This window comes from Melanostigma gelatinosum (genome assembly GCF_949748355.1).
Source record: "Melanostigma gelatinosum genome assembly, chromosome: 5".
NCBI lineage: Eukaryota > Metazoa > Chordata > Actinopteri > Perciformes > Zoarcidae > Melanostigma > Melanostigma gelatinosum.
The window spans coordinates 2,383,434-2,404,258 of record NC_136638.1 but is presented as its reverse complement, the minus strand read 5'-3'; the positions used below and the strand labels follow the sequence as shown (position 1 = coordinate 2,404,258).

The following is a 20,825-nucleotide window of genomic DNA, read 5'->3' as shown; positions in this document are numbered from 1 at the left end:
AGTTTAGCTGTTGGCCATGTTGGAGTACACACAAAGCCACTGGCATGCACGGCTGAGTCGCATAACCTATCGGTGGTGAACTTTTGTGCTGTCTTTGGTTGTGGCAGCAGAGCTGATAGACAAGAAATCATTATTTCGTTTGCCAGCGGTCATTACACATCAAGGAAATGACACGAAGGAGCTATCCAAGCGACGTCGCGAGAAATGGCTGTCACGCATCTCTCGAGATATAAAGGAATGGAATTTGGCGTACACTAGAGTATGTGCGGATCACTTTATAAGTGGTCAGTGATTTTATTTACTAATTAGTTTGTGAACAGTATTTAATAAAGGAAATATAAATTAATCCGATAAGACTACTTCGGTAAACTTGTATTTCAATGTTTATTACAAACTTTCAGGTAAACCCTCTACTCTCCAAGATGCCGATAATCCAGACTGGTCTCCGTCTCTAAAACTTGGACATGAGAAGGTTACCGAAGCTTCATCGGCCCGTGACAGCAGTCGGTGCCAGAGACCGTCGAGCATGTACAACAGGCGAAACACATAGATGCAGCCTCAGCATTGCTTGATATGAGTTTAACGTCGGATCATGCAAATGACAGCCCACCAGCAGCAGAGGATGAGGACGAGGATAAGAATAACCAAGCCAACCAGACGGACCTCGGTGGGGCCACGATTGCAGCAATGCAAGCTGAGATGCAGCGCCGACTCTCGGAAAATCTGAATTTGAAAAAGGAACTTTCCGATGAACGATCCATGTTTGATTCAGAATTTTTCGAAAATAATGATGAAAAAGTGAGATATTATACTGGACTGCCGGACTTCTCAACCCTGCAAATTCGATACCATTTTATAGAACCACACATCCCATATTCTACTTGTGTAAGGACTGGGGGTGTTCACGAGATACGCGTAGATGTTGGCGTAGTTTACCGATGGAAGATAAGTAGGATCGGCACTGAAACGATCTGCACTCATCGTATATGAATCCAAGTTACCAATAACCTTCAATTTGGCCAGGTAGCGAACCTTTGATGCACTATCCAGTGATTCAAAGTATGGTATTTTCGCCGCACTTCCTTGTTTACGCGCCGCCATGTAGGATCTGTATGTACTCCAACATGGCGGACAGACCTCGTAACTAAGGAGATCGTGACGTAGGTGAGACCACTCTATAGTGTGAATGAGAGTTTCTGAGAGTTCCAGGTCCAGACTGGTTGGTACCTGAAAGCAGTTGGTGCACTGCACAGCTATTGATGTTATCTGCCAGTAAAGCTGAAAGTGAGTGCACCTGAAATGTTGTTCATAATATCTCATCTCAGCAGAACAGTGGGTCAAAGTGGAAGCAGGAAGTGGGTGTGTGAACTGTGAGGGATGATTATAAAGGTCGGTTTAAAGAATAATTATTCCATTCTCATTCATTTTCCTAATAAATTGGATGAATGGTGTTCATTTGTCCAGCCTGAGCTGTGGTACAATCAGGGTGTTGCTACTAAGATCTTTACATAGACGGCACATTTGCCTCTTTTAAGCAACTTATTGACTGATTTTTATTCCTAGAGTTCACTGTTTGAGATACTTTCAGGTCAGCGCCTCTGTACGAGGCAATGATCTGGTTTCCCATCCATCCCCCCTCTGCTGTTGACCCTCTTCTAGAGTCCAACCCATGCCTAAAATATGCCATTTCTATATTCTATATCAGGGATTCCCAAAGTGGGGTGCGCGAGCTGCCTCTAGGGGGTGCACGAGAGGAAAAGTGTAATGGCGGTCTGATGGTGTAATAATATTAAATATAAAAAGAAAATGTAATTTTAATTTAAAAACTGTCAGGTGGGACATCTGAAGCTATCAGTCGTAAAAGAGGAGAGGGACAGAGAGAGAGAGAGGAATCGGAGGCGAGGGGAACGGAGAGGTGCGTTAGGGAGAGACCGGGAGAAGAAATCGAGCCAGAGTCAGAGGAAGATGAGACGGCGCAGACTGGGAAAAAAAGAGGAAATATGATGAAAAGTGTCTGTGTCTGGGCTTCACTTGGATTGGCAACGCAGATTCCCCAAAGCCACAGTGCGTGGTGTGCAGTGAGGTTCTGGCTAACAGTCTGAAGCTCTTATTTACGTCGCCACCTGAACACCAAGCATGCCAGTGCAAGTCAAAAGCCCCTTACATTGTTTATATCGAAATTGGAGGAGTTACAAAACAGCCAAAAACAACTGGAGTCTCATTCATGTGTTGGGTCTATAAATGACGCACTACGGGCTTCATATCTGGTCACAGAATAGCGAGAAAGGGGCTACCGCACACAATCGCCGAAGACGTGAGCTTGCCAGCTGCCAGAGAGATGGTGGAATGTATGATTGGGGAGAAAGAAGCAAAAAAGTTGGACATGATCCCGGTGTCCAACAACACTGTGTCGCGCCGCATCGATGCTTTGTCCGAAGACATCCTGGCTACATTAGTCGCTCATTAATTGTAAATGAAATGTGATAATCTGTCTCTGAGCCTGTGCGTGTGTCCTCGCATCCGTATTGCTCTTTAAAAGTGACGCCTTGTGTCACTGAAAGTTATTGAAACTTTGTTGCAGTGTTTCAGGGCGTTTTCACACCTTCAGTTTGTTTGCTTTGTTGCAGTTGCTCCTTTGTTCGGTTTGTGTTCACACTGCAACATTTAACAGCGGACTAAATCTTGTAAACAAATGCTCTGTTGCTTCTTTTTTTTATTTATTTTTTTAAGGGGGGGGGGGGTGCGCGAACCCGGTCGGGATGTAGAAGGGGGTGCGCGGGCTAAAAAGTTTGGGAACCGCTGTTCTATATCATCTTTTTGGGCTTCGGTGCTCTATAACTGATATTGTAAAAACGGTCTGGTCTCTAGACGTAGGTGAGGATTGGACCTTGGAGGCTATGCAGGATCAGGTCCACTACTCTTCTATTTGTTCCAGGCACAGGCTACCTACAGGGCCCAGTGTGCCTAGGTTCAGACTCTTTGTATTACCTTTATGACCCACTCATGCAGAGAACCAGTGTTATGTTTGCACTTCTGTTCTTATTGTGTTATGTTTTGTAAAACCCCCACCAGTCCGGGTTCAAAGTGGGTCACTCGACTGAGACAGCCCTCCTTGCGTGATGGAGTCGCTTCACGCAGCGAGAGCGAACTCTCTCTCCTCTGTCCTGATTCTCCTGGACCTGTCTGCAGCGTTTGACACGGTGAACCACCAGATCCTCCTCTCCAACCTCGAGGGGATGGGCATCTCAGGCGCTGCACTCTCCCTGTTTGCATCCTACCTGACAGGTAGGGTTGGGTATCGTTTGGGTTTTTCCCGATACCGGTGCTAAAACGATACTTTTAAAACAATACCGGTGCCTAAACGGTGCCTGAACCGATACTTTTTTCTTCAAATTGAACAATATATTAACTGTTTAAAGTATACTATAAATACAAAACACTTGGCTTCAAACTACAGCTTCAAACTTTTTAACTATGAACAATATGTTAACCGTTAACAGTTTACAGTATGTACTTAAATAAATATAAATAAATACAAAACACACACGCTCTGTACACACACTACAGCTTCAAACGTCAGCAATTATTTTGCAGAAATATGAGCATATTTTCCTTCTCTGGCAAAATACGACATGTCTCATGCCTTATTTTATTTTACCAGTTGGTGGCAGTAATGTGCCAATTTGTCGTTTGCCAACTGCCAGTACACCTCAAAGGAGGAGAAGAAGAAGCTTTGGCGTGCCTGTGTTGTTGTGCTTATGAGCAGCAGCGCTAAGTACCCCGTTGTAATAATACTGTGAGTGAGGAGCGGAGGACCGAGTCCTGCTGCCAGGACGGAGTCATCAGGGTAGTGTAAAAAAAGTATTTCAATCAGCTCAGGCACCGAAAGGAAGCACCGAAATCTGCGTTGCATTTCGGTCCGGTAGATACCGGACGTATAGGAACCGGTGCCATATTGGCACCAAGTTTTGGTACCCAACCCGACTGACAGGTCGATCCTATGACATGGACTGGGGCCGTGTCGGAACCACGCATGCCGACTACGGGGGTTCCACAAGGTTCAGTCCTGGGCCCCCTTCTCTTCTCGCTCTACACAACATCTCTGGGTTCTGTTATTCGCTCGCACGACTTCTCTTACCATTGTTATGCCGATGACACCGAGCTGGTCTTGTCATTTCCCCCCAGGGGACACTCAAGTGGAGGCACGCACCGCTGCGTGCTTGGCTGACATCTCGAAGTGGATGACGACACACCACCTCAAGCTCAACCTGGACAAAACCGAGCTACTGTTTCTCCCGGGGAAGGGTTGCCCTCACCGAGACCTGTCCATCACCATTGATGATACCGTGGTGACTCCAACACGGACTGCGAGGAACCTGGGTGTGACCCTGGACGAGCAACTGTCGTTCTCAGCAAACATTGCATCGGTTACACACTCCTGCAGATTCCTGCTCTACAACATCAGGAGGATTCACTTCCTCACTGAGGAGCCGGCGCAGGTGCTCATCCAGGCTCTTCTCATCTCCCGCCTGGACGACTGCAACTCACTACTTGCCGGAGCCCCGGCGTCGGCCATCAGACCTCTGGAGCGTGTCCAGAAAGCTGCAGCTCGCCTGGTGTTCAATCGCCCCAAGTTCTCCCACACAACCTCCCTTCCCCGTTCTCTACACTGGCTCCCTGTAAGAGCCCGCATCCAGTTTAAGACTCTGGTGCTAGCCTACAGGGCAGTGAAAGAAACAGCTCCTTCCGATTCATGTTGGACTCACTAAAAGAGCTTTAAAGTTTGCAATACGCCGAAATCACACAAAACATCAATTATGATATTGCTCAGCAGCATTCAGACGCTAACCACAGCTCTACAGCATCATTCAAGTTCTGGGGAGCAGAAAAATGTCCCCCTTCCCTAGAGGTGGGGACATTATCAACTCACTGCTCTGCAGAGAGGCATATTGGATTCATATAGTTTGGCCTGAATGAGAAACTATATTTCAGTTATTTAGTAAAAGTGTTTTTAACAACTGTTTGAGTGTTTCTCAAGAGGAAACTCTTTGTGCTGTTTAGGAGGACTCCTAGTGGTCACATGGTCCCCGGTCGCTACGCATGATCTAGTTCCAAACCTGGCAACCTCGCTGTGACGACAGAACTTCAGACGTGTATGCTGCCTGCTCCTTCTGTTTCTATATGAAATTGCCACACCCCCTATAATCATTAAGTCTTTTGTACATGATTGTTATTAATATACAATAAGCATATGTTGCAAAATGTTGAACAATACCTTTAAAGTAACCAAGAATGTTAGAATTGTGTTTACTAGGTCATGAATAATGGAGAAAATATTTCTTTATTAAAGCATAAAGACGCCTGGGTCACAGAAATTGTCAGGATCCAGGATCCCTGTCTGACCTGTTCGGTGTTACCTCTGTTTCCCCTGATCTCCTCTCCTCATGTGTTCTGTCATTCCCCTGTTTGTTATTGTGTGCCATGTGCTCTCTGTTTGTCCTCTGCCTCCAGACGCCTCCCATGGCCACACCCTTGAGTGTGCACAGCTGAGGACACTCCAGCCGATCACCTCCTGCTGCCTGACACACCAGACTCAGGGCCCACTAATGAGTCTCCTGTCACTACATAAGCTCTGGCCCTGCAGTCTGGGGTGGTCAGGTCGTTCTGTTATGTGGGAGTTCGCAGGTAGGACCCAAACGCAAGACCACGGGAGACAGAAGTTACTATGAACAGGTCTTATTTCGAATGTGTGAAGGTGTGGAGCCCGTGGTCCGACACCAGAGTGGCAGAGCGACGGTGTGAGGCCCGTGGCTCGACACCTGAGGGCTGGCAGCTTGACGGCGAGAGTAGTCCGTGTCACACAAGGAGGGCAGAGCGGCGGAGTGTAATCCGTACACACAAGGAGGGCAGAGGACGCCACGGGGTTGAAGCGGGTGAAAGACGGTACGACCTGACCACCCCAGACTGCAGGGCCAGAGCTTATGTAGTGCCAGGAGACTCATTAGTGGGCCCTGAGTCTGGTGTGTCAGGCAGCAGGAGGTGATGGCTGGAGTGTCCTCAGCTGTGCACACTCAAGGGTGTGGCCATGGGAGGTGTCTGGAGGCAGAGGACAAACAGAGAGCACATGGCACACAATAACAAATGGGGGAATGACAGAACACATGAGGAGAGGAGATCAGGGGAAACAGAGGTAACACCGAACAGGTCAGACAGGGATCCTGGATCCTGACAGAAATGAGGGAACAAGTCGGCTTTATTCAATGGTATGCTGTGTTCACACCAAACGCGGCGCGAATTTTTCGCGCGAGTAGATTACATACAAAGTCTATGCACAGACTGGCGAATTTGCAATGGCGCGGCGCGATGGACGCAAATTTGCGGCGCGATGGATGGGAATTCTCGTCCATCACCCCAAACGCGTGAGTTGAAATTTTTCAACTTCGGCGAAATAATCGCGTGACGCTGTGGCGCGATAGCCTATCAGCGCTGAGTTGCTCCCCCCGTCATCACTGGCTTCCTGCCGTTGTTGAATCAGGAAATAAATCCTGTAGCCGTCTGTGTTCACCCAGAGCTCTACGATACCTCATATCAACAGAGACCGGACCAAACTATGTGTATGCATGTGTGTGTGTAAACCATACGGTACAAACAATGAATAGACGCTGCCGTATTTACGTCTACGTGACGTTATTGAGTGCTGGTGGAGCTGCTACAATGTTAGCATAGCCTAGCACCGATCCATCAGAGCTCCATTGAGAAGACCAGTAACCTACAAATCGGCATCATTATGTAGTTATTTCGGAGTCCCTTTTTTGTCGGTTTATTGCCGTTGAATCACAGCCAGATCAGTTTATTTTGTGTTCCTACAGCTGTAGTAAACAGCGACCGGTGGCTTGCTGGACAGTGAATACAGCTCGATACAATCCACGGAGCTCCTCTGAACAACATTATGAACCAGACATGACGGCGTTTAGTTTCCCGGGATATCTGTGACTTCCACAACACGTACGAAGCATAAATAGGTTATTTGTTCCATGGTTAATGGCGGACAGTTGAGCGGCTTTCAGGGCGATAAGCCCCGCCCCCTCTCTGGCGCGATTCGCGCAAATGTACACAAATGGTCCCCGGCGAGACCTGCGGCGCGATTGACGCGAATATGCAGCGCGATGAATTCGCGGCATTAGAGTGATCACAGCATTACAAATGAATTCACCCATATGGGCGAAATTATCCTTAAAAATTGGTGTGAGGAGATGACTGAGCCATACACATTAAAACTCATTGATAGACTGCATAGCAGCTGGGCAGACAGCTGTGTGTGTGTGTGTGTTGCCTGTTATTACATCATAGAAGTGCAGTTGCTTTGGTGACATGACGCAAGTTCTCTAAAGAGGGAAACCCATGCAATGTAAAAAGACGGAGTAGGTCCACCATGGAACACGACAAAAAGCATTTACTGCCCGCTAAAAGATGAGAAGTAATGAAGAAGAAGTATAATTGGAATAATAATTTTAGTTAACCAATCAGTTGATAGAAAATTAATGAGTAACAACTTTGACAACTGATTTCTTGTTGAACTTATTTCCAGCCCTCTGGTTCTAGCTTCACAAATATTTTGGTTAGAGCTGTTGGACAGAACAAGATGTGAGAACATCACTTGAGCCCCGGGGAACTGCAGTGACATTATAGCCCTAATGAACGATTGATTGTAAAATGAAACAGCAGATGATAATCCTCAACCGTCGGGTCAGTCCACTTAAATATCTGCAGTAGCCAATCACAGGAGCCAATCGCAGTTGACACTGGGCGAGAGGCGGGGTACACCCTGGACAGGTTGCCAGCCAATCACAGGGCCTCACGCTAACATTTAGTCTCCAATCAACCTATCCTGCATGTTTCTGAAGAGTGTGCGGAAACTCCACACATTGTCCTACCGTCTACCATTTCAACCATCTGCCTCGGGACACAGCAACATCAATACTCCAACCCTGTGATTAGTGGAGTAAAGTGTTCTACCAGCTGAGCCACAGCTGCTCAGGGTTACACTCTTCCAGGGACACACTGGGACTCAAATTTCGTCTGGGACTTAGAGGTGGAGACGCCTTTTGTGCCAGTGCCATTTAACTGCAGCCAAAAAAAATGTGCCAGTCATTTTAACACCAATACAGCTTTTGTTGTATGAAGAGAATCTGATGGATGTTAAATGGACTGTACTTGTATAGCGCTTTTCTAGTCTTCCGACCACTCAAAGCACTTTGTCATGATTCATCCATTCACACACTGATGACAGAGCCTACCATGAAAGGTGCCACCTGCCCATCAGGACTAACTAACCATTCATACACCAATTTTGGGTTAAGTGTCTTGCCCAAAGACACATCAGCATGGACTAGCAGAGCCAGGGATCAAACCGCCAATCCTCTGTTTAAAGGACGACATGCTCTACCACTGAGCCACAGTGACGCTGAAGACCTTTAAGGGTCTTGCTGACATCTGCCTCCTCAGATTGTATATCACATCACTACTGTACTGACTCAAAGAAGACTGGCCAGACAAGCCTAGGTGAGCTGGAACACTAGTCAGTCACGTTCACGGTGAAAATGACTGAGGCAATCGGATTTCAACAAAAACGAAGATCAGTCCAAATTGGGAGGGGCCGCTCGAATCCCCGCTTAATATGGAAAGTATTGCATTGGCCGAGTCAGACAGGCAGTGTTCTATTCTATGTTGTCTGTGTATGTGAGGGGTCACACCGTCTTCCCGAACTTGCTGATGGCCAGTCGACCCCTGCATCCTTAAGCAGTGGTTGGACTGGTTGGATCTAAATCCTCAGAGAAGTAAAGTCGTGTTACTACTGTGTCATTCCAAATGTATTTGTACAGCCTACATAGTCAAGGGAAAGATTTCGGTAGACACACAGATGCAGATCTGCTTTAGATCGCACAACTTGAGTTGAAAACGTTTTCACTTCATAACTTTACCATAGAAAATATAGATTTTGTCTGATAAAAGAAAGCAGAAGACACACATTCAGATGATGAACTGTTGAACTTTGGTGAAACACTGTGAATTTAGTAAAGTTACAATTTACTGTAATGTCTGTGCTGGTCATACTTACACTAAATTTCTTGATGGTCTGCAGTACTGAACCGTATTAGTTTCCTTTCAATTGTGTGCCACGGTAAATAAATGACCAGCCTAGAAAGGTGCAGTCAGTAGTGTGTAGATCTCTGTCAGGTGTGTCTGCAACAACCACTGCTGTAATGTTGAATGAATACAACGCACGACTGTCTGGACACCAATGGGCTGTAAGATGTTATAAAACACATTTAAACTCAAAAACAAGCTGTGATGTACCGTTATGCAAGCAATCAGCTCAAAGTTGTCATATAAGACACTTCATACACTCAGCAGTGTGTGTCCTGGTAGTTCTGTTAGTGGTTTGCCAAACACACCATCCAAATAAATGAAAATTAGCCAACTAACAACCGATGTTGTATGCAACCAATGGAGGCAATGAGCCGATTGCCTGCATACATTGCTGCTTGTTGTCTAACAATCCTGCCAAAAACAACATTTAACTCACCAAGCTATCTGTCTATGTAGCCACGGCTGAGTTGTGGCGAGGTACAGCTGTGTGTGTAGTGACAAAATAAAATAGGAGTAGAAAAGTCATTAAACTTATTGCAGTAGTAATTCTCTGAGGGCAAAATAAAATGGCGACTCTAGATAGTTGCTACGGTGAAAACTCACGTCAACAACTTTGCTTGGGCTACATTTTGTGGGAGGTGAATGATGGATGCTTTGGTCACCAGTGCAATGCACATACGTTTTCAAACACCAGTTACTCCCATTAAATCCAGCAATCCTTTATTCCTCTCCAGTAGCAAGGCAACGCTAGTGCGTCCACGACTTGCTGTAAGTCTGTTTAGTTTATACAGAAGTTAGCCCGCTACAACCGTAAGTCTGTTTAGTTTATACAGAAGTTAGCCCGCTACAACCGTAAGTCTGTTTAGTTTATACAGAAGTTAGCCCGCTACAACCGCAAGTCTGTTTAGTTTATACAGAAGTTAGCCCGCTACAACCGCAAGTCTGTTTAGTTTATACAGAAGCTAGCCCGCTACAACCATAAGTCTGTTTAGTTTATACTGACGTCAGCCCGCTACAACCGTAAGTCTGTTTAGTTTATACTGACGTCAGCCCGCTACAACCATAAGTCTGTTTAGTTTATACTGACGTCAGCCCGCTACAACCGTAAGTCTGTTTAGTTTATACTGACGTCAGCCCGCTACAACCATAAGTCTGTTTAGTTTATACTGACGTCAGCCCGCTACAACCGTAAGTCTGTTTAGTTTATACTGACGTCAGCCCGCTACAACCGTAAGTCTGTTTAGTTTATACTGACGTCAGCCCGCTACAACCGTAAGTCTGTTTAGTTTATACTGACGTCAGCCCGCTACAACCGTAAGTCTGCTTAGTTTATACTGACGTCAGCCCGCCACAACCGTAAGTTTGTTTAGTTTATACTGACGTCAGCCCGCTACAACCGTAAGTCTGTTTAGTTTATACTGACGTCAGCCCGCTACAACCGTAAGTCTGTTTAGTTTATACTGACGTCAGCCCGCTACAACCGTAAGTCTGTTTAGTTTATACTGACGTCAGCCCGCTACAACCGTAAGTCTGTTTAGTTTATACTGATGTCAGCCCGCTACAACCGTAAGTCTGTTTAGTTTATACTGACGTCAGCCCGCTACAACCGTAAGTCTGTTTAGTTTATACTGATGTCAGCCCGCTACAACCGTAAGTCTGTTTAGTTTATACTGACGTTAGCCCGCTACAACCGTAAGTCTGTTTAGTTTATACTGACGTCAGCCCGCTACAACCGTAAGTCTGTTTAGTTTATACCAGCGGTTCCCAAACTTTTTAGGCCGCGCACCCCCTTCTACATCCCGACCGGGTTCGCGCACCCCCCCCCCCCCCCCCATTAATAAAAAAAAAAAAAAAAAGACGCAACAGAGCCTTTTAAGCCTTCATAGCCGCATAAGAATCGGACCAATGAGAGAACAGTTTGCTCGCGCGTGGCATTTGTTTACAAGATTTAGTCCGCTGTTAAATGTTGCAGTGTGAACACAAACCGAACAAAGGAGCAACTGCAACAAAGCAAACAAACTGAAGGTGTGAAAACGCCCTGAAACACTGCAACAAAGTTTCAATAACTTTCAGTGACACAAGGCGTCACTTTTAAAGAGCAATACGGATGCGAGGACACACGCACAGGCTCAGAGACAGATTATCACATTTCATTTACAATTAATGAGCGACTAATGTAGCCAGGATGTCTTCGGACAAAGCATCGATGCGGCGCGACACAGTGTTGTTGGACACCGGGATCATGTCCAACTTTTTTGCTTCTTTCTCCCCAATCATACATTCCACCATCTCTCTGGCAGCTGGCAAGCTCACGTCTTCGGCGATTGTGTGCGGTAGCCCCTTTCTCGCTATTCTGTAACTGATATGAAGCCCGTAGTGCGTCATTTATAGACCCAACACATGAATGAGACTGCAGTTGTTTTGGCTGTTTTGTAACTCCTCCAATTTCGATATAAACAATGTAAGGGGCTTTTGACTTGCACTGGCATGCTTGGTGTTCAGGTGGCGACGTAAATAAGAGCTTCAGACTGTTAGCCAGAACCTCACTGCACACCACGCACTGTGGCTTTGGGGAATCTGCGTTGCCAATACAAGTGAAGCCCAGACACAGATACTTTTCATCATATTTCCTCTTTTTTTCCCAGTCTGATGCTCACTCTCGTTTCCTCTTTTTCACCTTGACTCCGCGATGGGCCGATGTGCTCCCGATTTGTCTGTGCAATCCCTTCCTCCTTCCTCCGTCTCATCTTCCTCTGACTCGATTTCTTCTCCCGGTCTCTCCCCACGCACCTCTCCGTTCCCCTCGCCTCCGATTACTCTCTCTCTCTCTGTCCCTCTCCTCTTTTATGACTGATAGCTTCAGATGTCCCACCTGACAGTTTTTAAATAAAAATTACATTTTTTTTTTATATTTAATATTATTACACCATCAGACCGCCATTACACTTTTCCTCTCGCGCACCCCCTAGAGGCAGCTCGCGCACCCCCAGGGGTGCGCGCACCCCACTTTGGGAATCCCTGGTTTATACTGACGTCAGCCCGCTACAACCGTAAGTCTGCTTAGTTTATACTGACGTCAGCCCGCCACAACCGTAAGTTTGTTTAGTTTATACTGACGTCAGCCCGCTACAACCGTAAGTCTGTTTAGTTTATACTGACGTCAGCCCGCTACAACCGTAAGTCTGTTTAGTTTATACTGACGTCAGCCCGCTACAACCGTAAGTCTGTTTAGTTTATACTGACGTCAGCCCGCTACAACCGTAAGTCTGTTTAGTTTATACTGATGTCAGCCCGCTACAACCGTAAGTCTGTTTAGTTTATACTGACGTTAGCCCGCTACAACCGTAAGTCTGTTTAGTTTATACTGATGTCAGCCCGCTACAACCATAAGTCTGTTTAGTTTATACTGACGTCAGCCCGCTACAACACTCGAAATGGCAACCCTGCATGCTCTGATCATCCGGCTAGGTTGATTTGAATGGGAGTGTCCGTTCCACTCTTATTTTATATCTATGGTGTGTATGGTAGGTCTGTTAGCTTTAGACAGCGCAAACTGTTATCCCACCTACTGGGACAAAGCGACGAGGTCGGTGGTGCACTCCGCAGTGTTACCACTAGCGGCCCCTACCAGCCGCAGGCCGGTTGACAATAGAGAGTGAGGAGTCAGTGGCAGTATAAAACAGGAAGTAAAAGGTGTTTTGAGAAATTGTGAGTGACCGCAACCAAAAGAAGTCCCCAAGCATGCAGCCATAACTGGCCACCCAAAATAATATGCAGTTTTCTGCAGCAGAGTGAGATATAAACCGTGGACAGACACAGAGGTGTACACTCACTCACAGATTTACACACTCGCAACAATTTTCTTGGTGGAAATAATAAATGCTCAAAGGTATTAAATTCATCATAAAACTGAAAACAAAGGGAACTTAGTCTGCATTATTTTGTATTTCCAACAAAATCATCGGATATAATAGAGCACTGCATTACTTACGGCTTGTTAGCATCAGCTGCTTCATTCATGCTTCACCATCTCTGGCTCATGGCACGATCAGACCAAAATCCACTTTTAGGGACACGTTCGCTTTTGGTCGCAAAGCGACCCCACCTCCTTTGCTTCAAGCATCGTTTGCTTTGATCGAACTTTGAAACACATAATTGCAAGGCCGGTTTGAGAGAGGGGGTGGGATTGGCCTCTTCTCTCCTGTTTGGCTCGGATTCTATGAGAGCTTCCTTAATCAAACTGTGGAAGCATTTATTGTAAATGGTAAATTCCCTGACATCAGTCAGCACCAACCACTTAGCATGAAGCTTGGGTGGTGCAAACCTGTTACCCACATGTCTCTTTTCTTTCAATAATGTACTCCAGGAGAAACTGCTGGGTAAAAAGAAGCATGTGGACACACCATGTCTATGGCTGTCTACTTCCCAGGTTGACATGTGTTTCAACAAAATTCTATTTAACTCGGAAATATTATGAGTAAAATGAAACATACAACTTATTTCATTTTTAGAAATGTTCGCTATTCAATTTTCTTTTTCAGGTGGTGGTGACAGAAACATTGAGTCTTTTATACCAGCTGCTATAACAACACTAAACACACACAAATGATCTGTATCTTTGTATTTCATTTATAACAGTGCAGTGCAGCAGTAGACAGAGGCTGATGGATGGGGTTAGCTGTGGACCCGTGTAGGTGTTTGAGCTGGTGTTACCTGGAAAACATGTCTGCAGGTGTTCAGTTAGGGCCTCCTGAGTGACAGGCTTGTGGGCGGAGTTCATAGCAGAGATAGCCAATAGCAATACCTCTCCCAAAGGGATGAATTGCGATTGGCTGATGGGGGACATACTGATGGGTGACACATCACCTGTGAAAAGACAGAAATCACAGAAATCAGTCACTTTGAATGATAGTGGATAAAAATGTGCTATAACCAGGACCTGTAGACTATGCAGTCTCAGATCTATCTCTCAGATACATTCAAAAATAAATCCTCTGGCTGTCTCGGTTGTCCGGCTGAGGACCTCTGTGTCTCTAAGTCTTTAGAAACATATCAAAATACATAGTTTCATTTTTGTAGACGATTCTGTAATTTCATTAAACATTTGGTCATTGTAGTTTTTAATCAAACAGGACTCAAACAGGAGGAAGTAGCGCATTTGTTGAGGACTATTTTCAGCAGTGGATTAATCCACATTTGGTGCTCTAGCATTTGTAGCAGGACAGTGTATGTGAGATTGACTCAAAATAAACTGGTGTGTGGAAACCAGCCAAGGAAACTGTTAAGAATGTGTAGATACTGCATTACACCTGACTGATCTGATAACAATGTGAGCCAGACCACCTCCTTCTTTGCAGTAGTTATGGATGCATAGTGTATATGGTCGGTTCTGATAATATACATCCTAGTACTATTTGAACTGTTCTGACTGTACTGTTTGTATCATGTTTTGTATGTATTACATTTTGTCCTTTCTGTGGACTCCAGGAAGATTAGCGGCCGCTGAGGAGTCAGCTGAAGGGGATCTAGTTTATAAACAATAAACAATATATGGTCCGGCTGAGTTAAATTCCAATCCAACGTATTCTGCAACATGTACACCTGCATAAACCTGTGTTTTTTGCTTCTCAGATAAGATGGAGAGATGACATGATAATACCAGGTGTCACTTTGCAGTTCCATGACCAATTTGGTAAGAAAAATGCACTTGGCCACTATACATTTTTTTAAATTATCTTTCAATTCCAGGAGAGTGTAGCGTGATGAGCAATCACCAATGAATGAACGTACAAACATGACATTTGTGATGATTCTGACAATGTCCTCCATGCTGCTTAATTGTAAAGTCCAGTTATAAAGTGCAGAACTTACAGAAGAAATAAGGTAAAGACAGAAGACAATACACTACAGCTGATTCAACAGATCTAAAGAAGGACACCCGTCCAATCCTGAAAGAACAAGCATTGTCGAGTGTGACTGAACCAAAACATCATTCGAGATCACGACCACTGAAAGTCAATCTGCACGGAAACTACAGAAACAAGTTTGTGTGAAATGGTATATGAGATGTAGGGAACACATTATTATCACGATGGATCCTGTAGAAAGAGCTGGAGGTGAGTGAGGTGAACTTTAGCATCTATCATATTCTAATGTACACAAATGTTATGAAACTTTGTGACTTGCAAAACTATCTTCTAAATTGACAAACGTGTGTGATTTATACCACAAGTCAAAAGTGAGCAAAACATGATTTGTATCTTGTTGTTGACTACCCTATATATTGTTTCCAAAATAAGGAAATAAGGTAGATGTGAATTTTTGGTTCACTTGCTAAACTACCAAAAGATTCAGTGGCAAAATAATGAATATACAGAGACAGGTTTAAGAGACAGATGATATACCAGACTGTGAAGACAGAAGAGGACAGAGCACAGATCTCAGTTTACTGATATTTCTTAGATGGAAGAAACATGATCTGGACAGCTGCTTAACATGAGGGTCAAACGATATGGATCGATCAAAGAACATCCCTAGATTGCGCAGGTTGCAATGGGCAGCAGAGGAGAGTGAACCAATACTCTGCCTGATCATGGGGACAAACTCCTCTGGAGCAATAACTAGGACCTCCGTCTTAGTGTCGTTGAGTTGTAAGCAGTTTTCTGCCGTCCAGTCTCTGATGGCATTGACACAGTCCAGGAGCCTAGTTAACGTGAAGGCCTCGCTGGGTTTGAATGACAGATGGAGTTGGATATCATCTGCATATAAATGATAGGACACATTATAGCTTTTTATGATCGGTCCCAAAGGTAACAGATAAAGGGAAAATAACAGAGGCCCCAAAACTGAGCCCTGCGGTACACCACAAGACAGTGGAGAGGTAACAGACACAAAATCACCCACAGAGACATTGAAACTTCTGTCATTGAGGTGAGATGTAAACCAGTCTAACGCTATGCCAGATATGCCCACCCAATCACATAGCCTCTTAATCAGGATGTCATGGTCTACAGTGTCAAATGCAGAACTGAGGTCCAGAAGAACTAGCACAGAGCAGTCACCTGCATCAGCACACGAGAATGTCATTTGAAACCCTCAGGAGAGCGGTTTCAGTAGAGTGTTGCTTACGAAACCCAGACTGGAACTTGTCGTACATGTTGTGCCTCTCCAGTGCACCAGTAAGTTGGTTGGCCACCACTTTCTCTAAGATTTTTGAAAGAAAAGGCAGTTTTGATATGGGCCTGTAGTTCATGGGCAAAGCTGGATCTAAGTTAGGTTTCTTTAATATGGGCTGGATAGTGGCATGTTTGAAATAGGAAGGGACAATTCCTGTAGACCAGAGGCCTTCAACAGGGGGTCCGCGGAATTTTTGGTCAATTAGACAATTTAAAAAAAGAAAAAGAAAAAGAAAAAAAAACTCTAAACATGAATGTGTCCATTATTTTAATAGTTCAGTGTTGTATGAAAGATAACAGGTATCTTTATGCATGGCAGTGGTACTAATAGGCCATCACTCATTTTTCATTTCCACGTTTAAAATAAAAACATCAATGTGAATAGCTTGTGTGTATGATTATCATGCAATTGACAGACAATGTTGATATTGGCATTGCTATCAGCTGACACGGTGTGTTTCTAAATGTCAGTGGCACGGCCTCCCTACTCACTGTACCTTACACAAATCTACATAACTATGTCACCAGGGGACTATAATCCCATACAAGGGCTGGGTAACTGCATTGAACAAACCAACAACTGGATGTGCCAGAATTTTCTTCAATTAAACAAAGATAAAACAGAAGTAATTGTTTTTGGTACCAAGGATGAACAATTGAAAATCACCGCTCAGCTTCAGTCACTGATGTTAAAACCCACAAACCAAGCCAGAAATCTAGGTGTAGTTATGGATTCAGACCTCAACCTGAACAGCCATATCAAGACAATTACAAAATCAGCCTACTATCACCTGAAGAATATATCAAGGATTAGAGGACTTATGTCTCAACAGGATTTGGAAAAACTTGTCCACGCATTTATCTTCAGCAGACTGGACTACTGTAATGGTGTGTTTACAGGTCTCTGTAAAAAGTCTGTCAGAAAGCTGCAGCTGATTCAGAACGCTGCAGCTCGAGTCCTCACTAAGACCAGGAGGGTGGATCATATCACCCCAGTTCTGATGTCTTTGCACTGGCTTCCTGTCCAACAAAGAATTGACTTTAAAATCCTGCTGTTGGTTTACAAAGCACTGAATGGTTTAGGGCCAAAATACATCTCTGATCTGCTGCTACCTTATGAACCATCCCGACCCCTCAGGTCGTCTGGGACCGGTCTACTTTCTGTTCCCAGAGTCAGAACTAAACATGGAGAAGCAGCGTTCAGTTTTTCTGCTCCACATATCTGGAACAAAGTCCCAGAAAGCTGCAGGTCTGCTGAGACCCTCAGCTCATTTAAATCAAGATTGAAGACTTTTCTGTTTGCTGCTGCCTTTAATTGAACCACATTCAATTAATATATTAATCAATTTCCTGCATTACTGCATTTTACTACTGCATTTTATTTCTTACACTGTTCTTAATTGCTGTTAAATCTCCTTTTCTTTTGCCTTATGTTTTGATGCTTTTAATGGTTTTAAAAGGACTGCACAATATATCGCCATTTCTTCCGGGACCGAGTTCGTGCAAGGCGTACACTATAAAACGCAGATCGGCAGAGATCTTTTCCAGACGTGGTTTGTGTGCGAGTAATTGCAGAATTGCGGCAGTGTATGCTTGATTGCGTGCAGCGTAATGTCTCAGGGAGACATCAATTATTGTTTCAATGTATGTTTTAAATCTCCTTTACTTTTTACTACTGCATTTTATTTCTTACACTGTTTCTTTAATTGTTTTTAAATCTCCTTTTCTTTTGCCTTATGTTTTGATGCTTTTAATGGTTTTATGTGAAGCACTTTGAATTACCTTGTTGTTGAAATGTGCTATACAAATAAACTTGCCTTACTGAATGCACAATAAAGAGGTATACGCGGTACTAGGCCCATTTAATATAAAACACAATTTTATACAATATATATAGTCGGGGGTCCCTGCTCCATCTGTCGATCAGTTTGGGGGTCCTTGGCCTGAAACATGTTGAAGACCCCTGCTGTAGACAATGAGGAATTGACAATAGATGTTGCTGCAGGGCCAATAATTAGCAGAACTTTCTAAAATAGAAAGGTTGGTATTAGATCCAGAGGACAAGATGATGGCTTTGTTTTGTTAATTAAGTCCATCAGGTCTTGAAGGCTGATAGGCTAGAAAGAGTCCAGAACAGCAGGAGATTGCGAGGAGCTACATGTAGATGAACAGATCCCAGGCTGAATGCCAGACCTAATACCTGTTACGTTATCATTAAAATAGATAAGGAACTTGTTACAATCATCAACAGAGGAGCATGGTCATGTAGAGACAGACGTTGAAACAATCATATTAATTGTGTCAAACAGAATCTTGGGATTTCTCTTTGAAGAAGAGATTAAGTTGGCAGAATAAGCAGTTCTAGCTTCCTTTACTCCAGTATTAAACAATACTCTGAGGTCTTTGAGATAAGTGCGATGCACTTCTAGTCCAGTGGCATTATTGGTCGCTGATTTTTTTTATTATACTATATTTATCCTGGTAAGGGGGGAATTTGTCTTTGTCTTGACCCTTCCCTGTACATAGGGAGCAGTGGGCTGCCTACGACAGGCGCCCGGGGAGCGGTTGGGGGTTCAGTGTCTTGCTCAGGGACACTTCGACACATGACACGTCCCAGCCAAGGATCGAACCGTCGACCTTGCGGTTACTATGTATATATATATTTATATATCAAGCATGTTTCAGAAAATCCTAATAAGAACGGCTGGCACTGACTGGATATGAAGACTTAAGATCAGAATCTACATGTCACTCACGATATGATTATATCTGCCGAGTGTCAACGGACCCGGACTGGAACAGACCCGTGTGGAGCAGAAGAAGAAATAAGGACGAGACAGCAGTGTACAGGGACTCTTTCGTCCCTCTGCAGATAATTGCTGCCCAGCATCTGCACAGAATGTATGATTGTGCTTCTTAATGATCTATGGCTGAGTTCAGATAGCACTGATCATATCATCAAGGCAATGTGGAACTACAGAGTGACACTTCAGCTCTGGTAGCTGTGACCTCCTGCTCAGAAATGTCCTTGTTGTTTTGCTTGCAAACTTGCTATGTTTCCAACAGCAAAGATGGCATCCCAAAATATGAGTGCAGAACTTGTTATGGACAAGGATTTTTAAAGTGTATATTACATTGCTTTGGCCGGAGAGGTGTAAGAAATTTGAGCAAAAAACGGTATGTTCAGTAGATATAATGAAAGTGTTTAATAATTCATAATTAAGAATTCATAATTAGTCATAAACATAAGTGTATTTGGAATGCTTAATTAAGATAAACATAAAGGGTTGTAAGATTAGTAGCTAATAAGACATGAAGCTTCTGCCAAGTTGCAGAAGCTTAGCTTATATACTGAAGGATTATAGAAGGGAGTAAGTCATAACTGACAATTTGAATGTGTTAGCTGCTCAGGGAGAGAGAGATGTGGAGATAGGAGTTTACAGAAGTGTGTAGAGAAGTTAGCCAATAGAAATTGAGATAGACGGGAGGGGAGGAGTCGCGAACGAATATGTGGGTGGTTTGATTTAAAGTCTTTTTCTCTCTCTGTGAAGGCTCTCAGACGACGGATGTGTTTTTTATACCTGAGGAGCTGAGTTGAGTTTTTTGCAAACGGGATTTTATTGATTTAATATTTCATAGGAGTATGTACTCCAATGTTTAACTGTAATCGTACTTGCATCAGTGGAATTAAATTCCTTATAATTGTAAACCAGTTTTGGTAGATTTCTTATTGCAGCGTGTCGACTGTAAAAGCAGCGGACACACGTGTGCTCTGGCCTTCTCTCTGTGGGGTGTGTTTCATCCTCCACAGAGGGCGCTCCAGGCTGCAGCTGCAGTGGGGAGGTTATGGCCGACAGGGACCTCCAGAAGCTGAGCTGCCATGAACCAACACTAACTGGTAATAAATGTAAGCGTCTGCAGTTTTTGTTGGATGCTGTCGCCGACAGCGACACCAAGAGAGCGAGCTATGCAAGAAAGTTTTCCTTCTCACTGGGACAATGGTGTGCTGGAGACCTTCAGGCGCCCAAAGACAAACTGGGAAAGACAACCGAGACCAGCATTGTTTGCTTATTTAATGGTCTACTTCTAAAGACGTGAAGGCCACCAACGAGTCGCTGCAGCAGGTAGAGACGGCATGTTTCCACATCTTAGAGAATTTAGGATTCATTAGCTGATTGTTGAAACAGTGTAAAGACCAAGATGTTTGACGATGAGTTAAAGGTCAATTAAACCCGTCTCAGTTTGGTGGAAGAGAGACAATTCAATTCAGAGGGTGGAACGTTGTATTTTTCGGTTTAGCTGTAAAGATATTGTCTTTCTTGACATTTTGTGGGTTTCATTTGTCTATTTATCAAAGTCGATCCAAAAACGTTATTTAGCGTGTCAATCATCAGTCAGTACATTAGACTGTTATTACTGGCTCAAACAGAAGGAACCAAAACACATCTGTGTTTCCCTTTCATTGAACAAAAAAAAGACCCAAGTTGTAGAAGAATGCCG

General features: G+C 44.2%; 1 protein-coding gene across 1 annotated transcript in view; it reads right to left on the bottom strand.

Moving 5' to 3' along the window:
• The window catches only part of LOC306777393 (storkhead-box protein 2-like), an 80,388-nt gene that overhangs the window by 10,789 nt on the left and 48,774 nt on the right, over window positions 1-20,825 (bottom strand). The window contains exon 2 of the mRNA XM_079268480.1: window positions 13,864-14,016. Coding sequence (XP_079124606.1) covers window positions 13,864-14,016 — 153 coding nt within the window. The remainder of the gene's footprint in view (window positions 1-13,863; window positions 14,017-20,825) is intronic.